The sequence below is a fragment of the Micromys minutus genome (genome assembly GCF_963924665.1).
Source record: "Micromys minutus genome assembly, chromosome: 13".
NCBI classification, from domain to species: domain Eukaryota; kingdom Metazoa; phylum Chordata; class Mammalia; order Rodentia; family Muridae; genus Micromys; species Micromys minutus.
Genome location: NC_137982.1, coordinates 1,432,125 through 1,442,289, shown reverse-complemented (window position 1 = coordinate 1,442,289; position 10,165 = coordinate 1,432,125). Strand labels below are relative to the sequence as shown.

The following is a 10,165-nucleotide window of genomic DNA, read 5'->3' as shown; positions in this document are numbered from 1 at the left end:
TAATGGACTGAACCTCTGAAACCGTAAGCCAGCCCAATTAAATTTTTCCTTTATGAAAGTTGCCTTGGTCGTGGTGTCAATAAAACTCTAATTAAGACACTAAAACATTCTTGCTGAGTGTAGGGTTGAATGCCTTTGATGCCAGCACTTGGGAGGCAGAGGGAGATAAGTCTCTGTGAGTTTAAGGCCAGCCAGATCTACATAGCCAGTTCTGGGCCATTCAGGGCTACACAGTGAGACCCTATCTGGGAATTAAAAACAAAAGCTTCAAACAAAAAGATATTAACACTTTATGTTTTCAAATATTTCCGCCCAACTGTTTTTGGTGGCTGTCTGCTGATTTTGATTGAGAAAAGTGAATGGGTGCTTTAGAAAGGCTGGAGGACATCTTGGGCTGTGGACTACACAAACCCCACTCACTGGTCTAGCCAACTTTCAGGGCTGGAAGCAGCTCTTGTGCTACCCCCAGGCTGAGCCTATAGGGCCACTCAGAGCAAACGTCTGCCTGCTCCAGGACCGAGGTCAGGACTACAGCCTTAAACGTGCCTTCCAAACAGCAGCGCTGGGAGATTGGAACCACAAACACGAACCCACTTGCATAACAGCAGCATGTACACACACACACACACACACACACACACACACACACACACACATGCTCGATCATGTGATTTACATTACTTTCACAGAGCATGTGCACCTAAGTGAAAATACAGACTAACCTAGGCCAGTCTTCTAAAATTATGCTCATGGTGGCACCCAAACCGTGCCTTCTTCTTTCTGGTCTTCCCCGGAGTGTCCAGGTGGCAAGCTCCTCAGAAGGGTGGTCCCCAGCACCTAGCCTCAAGCCCACCAGGCTTTGACCTGCTCTGCTGCATATGGTGACAGCAGTGCATCCCTAGCCCTTGACTTGCTCAGCTGCTTGGGTCCTTGCCACTGGACAGGTAATGATCAAACAGCTATGTCTGGTTGTACCCTGGGCATGGAGGGCACGTGGCTCACAACTGAGGCTGTAGCTACCCCTGGCTTCTTGCTCTGGCCACATGAACAGGGTGACCCAAAAGAGGTTGGGATACAGGTGGTTTCTGCTCACCTCAGACTCTGCTTAACCCTCTTCTAGGACCTCAGACCCCTGCCCGATTCTTTTCTTTTTTTTTTTTTTCCATTTTTATAAATTATTTATGTATGCAAGTACACTGTAGCTCTTCAGACACACCAGAAGAGGGCGTCAGATCTCATTACAGATGGTTGTGAGCCACCATGTGGTTGTTGGAAATTGAACTCAGGACCTCTGGAAGAGCAGTCAGGGCTCTTAACCACTGAGCCATCTCTCCAGCAACCTTCCCCAAGCCCCCGCCCCCTGATTCTTACCATTGCAGGGAGAAGGTAGTGTCTCGACTACCTGTACTGGTGGACATTCTGGGAGATCCCTACCATATCTTCCCATGGTACATAGCCTTAAGGTGGCTGTTCTGATGGCCCAGGTGTGAAGGAAGCCATGCAGCAGTGAACTCAGGCTAGTACGCACATTTGAGTCGCAAATGAGAAGACCCACACAGCAGCTGCAGCAGAGGGTCGAGTTTAATGGTCACTCTAAGGGATATCGTACATTTTTCAGAGCCCAATCCTAACTCCCCTGGGTCAGGGAACACAGCCAGGTGTCCTCAGACCCCAGGCTCTACAAAAGGGGGGCCTGCCCCCAAGCTCCAACTATGTACAAGAGAGCCTACTCTGCTAGACCCTGGGCAAGACTGAAGGGAGTCATGGGGACCTCACAGTTCACCAGCTACTTGACTCTCCAGCCTGGGGTGACAGATATAGGCCCCCACTACCACCATCACAATGTTGGTGAGGTTCTTGCCCTCCTGGGCCCAGCCCCCGCTGGTCCCATCACACCCCTAGGCCTCTGTGCTGGGCTGTGGTTTCCAGACCAAGGCTGGGAAAAGCCGAGTTCAACGGCAGCAAGGGAAATGAGGAGGTGGGCAACAGGGAGCAAACCAGCGCCTCCCCTGACAAGAGGGAGATGAGGCTCTTCCTTCCTACTACCCAGGCTACCCCTGCCAGGACAAGGTCAAAGTAAGCCAGGGGTGACAAGAGGGGTGAAAGCAGGCCAGATTTGGCCAGTGTAGACTGGGGCAGGCTAGGCAGCCTGACAGAACCAGCCCCACATTGATGGGCCATCCTGGTGCTGGTGATCAAATACAGCAGGGCTGAGAGGCTGGGGGACAGGAGGACCTGAACACACACTGGGCCGGTTGTCTACACTGTAACTAGTAGCGGAGTGCTGAACTAGTTAGTTAGTAATGCTGCTTCCCTTCAAATTGTTTCGGGGGTGTAAAAAAATTGCACTTATTTCTATGAACCCCACAGAGGGGATTCCCAACGCTGCAGCCTCCAGGCGAGGCATGGCGGGTCGATGCCCTGGCCATTTAAGAGGCCACAAGCCACGAGCTGAGATTGTTAATCTGGGCCACCAGGACTGTGGCCTCTGTGGCCCACTGGTACAGTGAGGACCAGACCCTACGAGAACCTGAGCAACGTCTGAGGGTCCCTGAAGTGGCTGTGGGCAAGGGCAGGGCCACACGGTCCTGGAAGCAAGAGGTGGCCCGGCTCTAGGTTCCCAGCCCAGAGGAAATGGCCTGGTGGTGCCTGGGCATGGCTCATGCTGCTCACAGGACATCATCAAAGTCCAGCAGCTTCGAATGCTGGCGGCTCTTCCACAGGCGGTACAGCCGGAAGTCAAAGTAGGTCTCGATCATCTGCTTCCCTGGGCAGGAGAGAGAAAGGCCGAGGAGCTCAGGCCTGACGGGCGCCAGAGAGTAAAACCTAGGCAGCCCGGTAACCATGCAGTGGGGATGACTCACCTTGGGCAGACAGCTCCAGGGGCGACTCAAAGGTAACCTTGTAAGGGGTCATGAGAGTCCTGAGGTTCTGGAATAGCTTCAGGAAGGGCAAGGCCATGAGTCTGGGGTTAAGAGCGCGGCCCACCCTCCTTGTTCAGGACCCTAGGCCTGAGAGCTTTCCAGAGGAGGGCTAAAGCAGAGGGAAGGCCCTGCCCGCCTTCCTCGCACATCTGGAGCCCCTACCTTCTCCCCGTTAGGGTTCCCCAGAATGTAGCAGCCCATGATGTGGATGACATTCGGTTCGGGGTTCACCTTGCTCATCAGGCGGCTCAACCTCTTCCAGAAGCTGGTGGAGTGACAGATGGGCCTCAGTGGAGGGAGGGACCGGGTTCAAGACTTCCCTCCCACAGCCCAGGGCGCCCTCCGCTCTCACTGGATCATGTCCTCCTCCTTCTCCACTTTGGCAAAGGTGGCCACCTTGTTCTTGAGCAAATAAAGGTGTCCCGGGCCGCCCTGAAAGAGGTCATGGTCAGGCCTCAGGGGAACTAGAGGGAGGCTAGGATGAGGTGTCCACACACACAGTCCACAAATGTACCACGCTCCCACACTGACCTCCTGGGGAAGAAAGGAAAGGCTGCTTCTACCTGGCAGAAAATCAGCATCTTCCAGATCTTGGCCCCCTTGTGATAGATGTTCAGCTTCTTCTCTATTTCCTCTGTGGGCAGAGGGCTATGAGCACCGCCCCTCCCCATGCAAGCCCGCCCATCCTGACAGACACCAGAGGAAGTAAGCGGGATACACACCCAGGATGTCCTCAAACGTTGCATGCTCGTGGTCCTGAAAACAGACAGGTCACACATCAGGGCCCTTGCTGGTCCCCAGGGCGTTAAGGCACTGGTAGTTAGACCCGGAGGGAGCGCGGTACCCAGGATTTGTATGGCTGCAGAGTCGGGGAGGACACTCACGTAGAGGATGGGGATGATGGACGGGTCGTCTCTGCGGATGATGGTAGGGATGTACTCAGCTTTTGGCACTTTGGAGGAGATTAGCTGTGGGCATCAGAAAAAGCCCTGTGAGGTACACCTCACAGTCAGGAGTGAGCCCCCACCTCCCCTGTAACCCTAACTTTTGAAACTCCCCTAGGAAGCAGAGGGCTGAGACCCTAAGGACTTTCACCCCTGAGGTGAAGCCTTGGAGACCCCTCCCCAAGTCGAGGATGGAGTGTGGGTATAGAGGGTCGGGTAGGGGGACAAGGCTGTGCTGCACCTAAGTGGGCCTCACCATGACCTTGGGTGGCAAGAAGCCCTCAGTGTCGCAGGCCATGGCCTCCAGGCCTCTCTCTGTGTCCCAGTCCAGGTCCTCACAAGCCTCATCCAGGGTGCAGTGTGAGCTCTGCAGGTCACTGCCTGCAGGCAGGAGGGGTCACGAGGAGAGTGGCAAACCACCCCCAGAGCCCAACCATGTCCTGAAGGGTCTCTGGGTAGGTGTGAAGGTTACAGTCACTGACACCCGTGGGAAGCAGCCCCACACAGGAAGAGAGAATGTGAAGCTGGGACCCAGCACAGGTGTCACCTGCGGCCAAGAATGCCCTAAGAGACAACGGGTGCCACCTTATAGATGCCCCTGTCAGCACTGCTTAGCCATTAGTTAACCCCAACTAAGAGATAGGCAATACCAGGTATTCCCATCTCATAGACAGGTAAACTGAGGCTCAGAGAGCAAAAGCGCAGAAGCCTAGCGGTACTGGCATTGGGACCCTGACAGGGATATGGGGCCTACAGGAAGGTCAGGAAGTGGGCCAGCCTGCACCTGGACACCTACTGTCTCGGGAGTCGTGGGAAGTGTCGGCTTTCATAGGGGTGGGGTCGCTCCAGGACCGGCTGAAGCTCCGTTCGCGCCGCTCAGCGAACGCTGCAGTGAGTGAGAGCAAAACCCCCATTAACCAGAGGGGGTAAGAACGGGCAGACTCAGGCCCTGGGACGGGGGCTGGGTGTGCAGAGAGGCAGAAGCTGACAGGGGTCGGGCCTGAGGTCACACGGAGTGGACTAAGACCAACAGTAAGGCTCATGTAGAGGCACAGAATACTAGAGACTCTGGACTCAGAGGACATGAGGGTGGACTACTGTGGGCTCAGGGCAGAACACTAGGTTAGGGGACTGGTCAAGTGAGGCCTAGGTGAGGTAGAACACTGTTGGGGACAAGACAGAACACTGAGACAGAGGAGATGGACAGGAGCAGAACACAAGAGAGGGGTCAAGAGCTAAGGAGAAGCCAGGACAGGCCAATGGGCAGTGCTGCCTGTAGATACGTATGTGGGGCCAGAACAGGCTGAGGGAGGTGGGCTGCCAACATGCAAAGCCCAGCTTGCCAAGAAGCCCCAGACTGCCAAGCACAGCGATGCCCACCTCCCCAAGACCCCTCTTACTCTGGGCCTTCACCCGCCGACTGCCAACCATGCGTAGGTGTTTACGGAAGTTCCTGAAGGAGAAAGTGTGGGGTGATGAGGGTCCACAGCAGGGTGGATGTTGGCTCCTGCCTGCTCCTGAGCCCCATCCAAAACTCCAGAGCAGAGGCATGATGCCTTCCTCCTTCCATCTTTGTTCCCTGCTGGAGCTTCTCACAGAAACTTCCTCTGTTGCAGACATCCTCTACCTGAACCCACAAGCTGCTCTGGGGCTTTCAGAGTATCCCTTACCCACAAGGGAGACAAGGTTCTTTTTCTCCCCTAAATTTGTGCCCTGCCAAGACCCCATGTCCAGCTTCCCAGACACACCTCTGAGGTGTGTGGGAGTTGGAGAGGGTAGGCTGTGCCACTGGATGGACAGCTCTGGTCTTCAGGGTTACAAAGACATGGCTGGGCCAGGTAGCTTCAGTATGACTATCAATATACCCTCAAAGGATGGGTCCAGAGGCTGAAATGCAGCCTGGCCACATGGCCTCCTGCCTGCCACGTCCCCAGAGCAGGGCCAGGCCAGTGGTCACCACCACCCTTCCCCCATCAGGTCTTCCAGGGCCAGGAGGGCCCTGACCAGGCCAGTGCAGACCAGAGATAGACCCTGGTGGCGAGTGGCTGGCAGGCCCTACCTCTGGATTACAGACGCGGAATCATTCTCCCGTTTCCGACGCTTCCTCTCCGCGTAGCCCCTGAATACCCTGAGAAACCGCCGCAAGTCAGCACTGCCCTTGGCTGAAGGCAGTAGGGACACAGACGTGGAGACAGAGGTGCAAGCACGGGGGCTCAGTGGGGCATCCCAGGCCCAGCTCCCAGCAGGCCCTGCTGCGGCCTAGTTGTCCACGGGAAGCTGGACCAATGGGAGCTTAGCGCTACTCACTGCCCAGGCCCAGGGTCCCTGACCTGCAGAATTCTATCCAAGGGTGGGAGGGTCCCCAGGACAATGGCTGTGCCCCTAAGTGCAAAGTGCATGGCATACTTACGAGATGCTGAAGTCACAGTGTCAAGAGGCAGCAAGAGAAAGAAGACACCGTGAGTGTGGGCCTGTCTTCCTTCAGTCCCCCCAGGTCCCCTGACGGTAGTTTCCTCCCAACAGGTTAGAGGCCGAGTCACTGGCCCACACCACCAGATGTTGAGTTTTAGCCAGGCAAGGCTGGGATTTGGTTCTACTGAAATCTGCCTGTGCCCTGTGCACTTTGCCATAGCAATTAGGGTTGGGGTGGGACTGTTTTGGTGAGGGACTCTGCTTCAAAGGCATATCCTTGGGAGGAAAATCTAGATGCATATCAGGTAAAGAAGAGCAGACCTCCAAGAGATTCTGGTAATAGTCACCTGTCACACAGGAGCAGCATGAGATTAGAGTTCAGGGTACACATGAGGGTTAGAACAGTCCCCCCCCCCCCAAAAAAAAACACTACTTAGTGATGATGTGATCAGCTGCATACAGGGGTCAGGTCCTCTGGCAAAAACGAAGATAACAGGCCGAGGTTAAGTGGACAGTCTAAATACAGGAGGTACTCTTGAGTGTAAGTGAGGAAAGGCAGGGAGAAGCGGAGTTAGGATATGGTCTGAGGGAGCAGGTAGGCCTGCCTGCTGGGGCTCAGAGCCTCAGCCTGGCCCATCCACAGATCCCGCACAGTTGGCACATGCAGCTGTTCACAAGAAGCCCTGGACTGAGCCAGAGCCCAGCCAACAGCTGTCAGTACTTCCTGAGCCCTAGGAAGAGACCACCCGGCCGTGGACGCTGAACTCACGCTTGCATAGCTGTGGTTGCCGTCTGGAAGCTGAAAAGGTTTTCCTTAGGGAACCAGGTACGGATGGGGACATCATCTGAAAGAAAAGAAGAAGCTATGACTGGCAAGGACAGGAGTCCTGAAGCCCTGTCCCCTCTCTATTTTTGAAGAGACTCTGGGCCCAGGGGCAGGATGATTCTCAAGTAGAGACAAAAGCTGGCTCAGGGTGGGACATAATCACCCATCCACCCTCTCTGACTTGTGGCAAAAAAAAAAAAAAAAAAAAAGATTCACTTTATTATTTTTTGTTATTTTTATTTTTGTGAGAGAAGGGGGAGGGGAGGAGGAGAGGCTAGAGGTGCCTGACCCTGGTGGGGTTCACAGGTGGTTGTGAGCTGTCTAATGTGAGTGCTAAAAACCAAACTTGGTCCTCTTGCACTGGTGGTAAGTGTTCTTAGCCCCTGAGCTCTTTCTAGCCCCTGGCTTGAGGTATTCTCTGTTTAACTTTCCCTTTAAAGGTTTGGTGTGAGGGACATTCTCAGAGGTATCTCTGCACTGTCACACTTTGTCCCCCTTCTCAGCTGCCAGCTGTTTCCCTCCTTTTATCCCCACAAGAGGGTAGGAGGTCCTCAGAGTGCAGACCGCCTTGCTGAGTTGTCCACTTCCCAGGGCCCCTAGAGCTACTCTCTGCAGCCCAGGCATGGCTGCTGGACTGTCCTACGGTGGGAGCTAAGAATAGTTACTAAGTACAGCAGGCCTCAGGGAATCCCAACCCTCCCTCCCAGCTTCACATCAATAATCTCAGGGTCCAAACAACCCCCTTCCCTTGTAGCTTCTGAAGACAGTCTGATCTTCCGTTAAGCCACGTTCTCTATGTCTGCAAGACCCTCCCAGCCCTCTCCTCTAGGAAGTATCTTTGATAAACTGTGGCAGGTTTGTTTGCCATCTGAGAGAGGCCCTAGCAGCAGGTACCCCCAAACCTGCCAGGCCCAAAGATAAGGCCCCTCACCAGACACTCCATCCACACTATACATCCTTTCCAGCTTCTTGTGGCGGCCAGAAGCCTCGGGCAGAGGTGGCTGCTCCAGCCCAAAGGCCCGAGGGGAGGGACCAGGGACCAGCTGGGCACATCCTGGGCATTCTTTCGAGCCCTGGCGGCTTCCTGCCCAGCTCTGGCAGGGCCTGCTGATGTCCTCACGGCTGCTGCCTGGGCTGGCACGCAGGGGCTGGCTATGGTGGTGAGGATGCCGCTCCCGCTGCCTCCTCCCTTTCACCACCGCTAGCTCAATGGCTTCCGCTTCAGAGCCAGGCAGCAGGGCTGGCTCTCTAGAGATGGTGTACACACGGGGCTGGGGGCCCTCTGTAGCTGGCTTCCCGCTGACTGCCTCATCTGAGATGCTGCCCTCATAGCGGCCATTGGAGACGAGGGAGAGGCGGCGCTTGTTCTGGGGTGCAGGCTGCATCTCTGGGGACCCGTCGTGGCCAGAGTAGGCGTCAGCCAGCAGGTGGTCTAAGGGAAAGGCACTAGGTGAACCTTCAGCCTCACAGTCTACCCTCCCGGTCCTCTGGCACACGAAAGGTAACACGCACCCAACAAGCACCAAGCTTAATGAGGGGGGGCTGTGGCTGTTAGAAAAGGTTCTGCCTCTCTGATTATCTGGGCCCAAAGCCCTAGTGAGAGTGAGGCTCGGGGCGGCAGGCAGGGCTTACTACCTGTGCATAATCATCAGAAGTAAGAACAGACAGGCAGATATCCCCTCCCCCCACCAGCTGGCCCCCAGACAGTGGTGCCAGCCCTGGGGGTGCCAAGAGGCCTGTTGCCATGCCAACAACCCAGGCTGGGAGGGCGCCATGGAGATGGGTGATTGGAGCTCCTCCTAGGGTTCTGGGCCCTGGAGGGCAAGGAATGTGAGGAAGAAAAGCCAACAAGGGACCTGGGCTGGCTTGCACTCCACTGGCCCTGGCCCGGGGCTAAGGACTCACCCAGCACAGCCTTTTTGTTTCTTGTGTCCCTACCTGCACCGTTGCGGTTCTCAGGGTGACTCTGGGACAGGTACTCTCCAAACGCTCGGGCTGCTCTGCAGAGTAGGCAGAGGATACACGGTCAGTACATGCTGGCTACCAGCCTTTGACACTGGCAAGACCCTCCCTACCAGACCCACCCCAACCCAGGCCCTCCACATCAACATGAGAAGTGGGCTCTCTCCACCCATCGCAGAGAGCCAGGGCATCCTGGTCACAGACCTCCAACTGCTTTCTGTCCAATCTGCCCAGCCTGTGGGCGTCAGGTTTTAAGGCCCGAGGCCCACTCCGGTCGGAACAGGAAAACCACGGGGTACTGGGGCAGCAGCACACACCAGGGAGAGGAGCCAGCAGCGGCTGCCTGACCTCCCGGGCAGCCCGCCGCACTCACCTTACTTTGGCCGCTACCGAGGACATGGCCTCGCTCCTCAGCGCCCTCCTCCTGGAGGCGGCGGCACCCATGGTCACGGCGCCCGCGCATCCCCCGGGTTTCAGAGCGCGCCCCGCGCCCGCCGCCTCTGCCGGGGGAGCCGTACGGTGCCTGAGGTCGCGCTAGGTCTCGGCCTCAGGGTCAGGGTCACACTTAGGCCCGGGCCCCGCATGGCCGCACCCAGCACCCAGCGCGTCCAGCCACTGTAGGAGACCGCGGCTGGACCCGGGGGCGGTGCTCCGCCTCCTGCCGCCTAGCCCGAGTTGGCACCACCCCCATGATGACTGATATGGGCGTGGCTAAAAGGCGGCTCCTCCTGGAGGCTTTCTTCCTGGGGGCGTAAAAAAGAGGCCCTTCCCCTTAGGCCAGGGCCCGTGAATGTCCATGTATGCCCTAAGAAACCGTTGGTTTGTGGGGGAAACCCTAGTTTCCTCCAGACTCAGAGCATCCGACCTGCCTAGCCTAGAGGTGCTGTCTGGAAGGTTTCAGGTACCAGCAAAAGGGTCCTAAGAGAACATGGGGGCCACCCTGTTGACCTTCTGGACCTAAGGTCCACCTAGCTCTTTGCCCCTGCAACCTTTACAGCACAGTAAAATAGCAACACAATCGGAATGACGTTTATTAATATACCAATTCCACACTCCCAAGCCTCACAGAGGCTGCAGTGCTCCTCAGCATTGCTGTG

At 56.2% G+C, this 10,165-nt stretch overlaps 1 protein-coding gene across 4 annotated transcripts; it reads right to left on the bottom strand.

Annotated features, from left to right (window-relative positions):
* Window positions 1-1,572: 1,572 nt before the first annotated feature.
* NSMF (NMDA receptor synaptonuclear signaling and neuronal migration factor) lies at window positions 1,573-9,561 on the bottom strand. 4 transcript variants are annotated; one of them, XM_080928203.1, is made up of 15 exons: window positions 9,442-9,561; window positions 9,045-9,106; window positions 8,038-8,538; window positions 7,050-7,149; window positions 5,928-5,996; window positions 5,269-5,321; window positions 4,665-4,754; window positions 4,125-4,249; window positions 3,809-3,892; window positions 3,647-3,680; window positions 3,488-3,558; window positions 3,277-3,356; window positions 3,087-3,189; window positions 2,865-2,940; window positions 1,573-2,767 (listed from the first exon to the last, which is right to left on the bottom strand). In XM_080928203.1, the coding sequence occupies exons 1-15, from the start codon at window positions 9,510-9,512 to the stop codon at window positions 2,670-2,672; spliced, it is 1,617 nt and encodes a 538-aa protein (XP_080784329.1). In that variant the 5' UTR covers window positions 9,513-9,561; the 3' UTR covers window positions 1,573-2,669. The 4 variants fall into 4 exon arrangements, with proteins under 4 accessions (XP_080784329.1, XP_080784328.1, XP_080784326.1 ...); XM_080928202.1 differs by having other exon boundaries at window positions 5,928-6,020; window positions 7,050-7,125; XM_080928200.1 differs by having other exon boundaries at window positions 7,050-7,125.
* Between the last annotated feature and the right edge of the window lie 604 nt (window positions 9,562-10,165).

What these genes read in the sequence shown, in the direction of transcription:
- NSMF (XM_080928203.1), bottom strand. Translation starts at nt 9,512, where the DNA reads ATGGGTGCCGCCGCCTCCAGGAGGAGGGCGCTGAGGAGCGAGGCCATG. An exon ending in TCGGCGGGTGAAGGCCCAGA is followed by an intron (nt 4,755 to 5,268) that starts GTAAGAGGGGTC and finishes CACTCACTGCAG; the next exon opens with CGTTCGCTGAGCGGCGCGAA. An exon ending in AGATGCTGATTTTCTGCCAG is followed by an intron (nt 3,357 to 3,487) that starts GTAGAAGCAGCC and finishes GACCTCTTTCAG; the next exon opens with GGCGGCCCGGGACACCTTTA.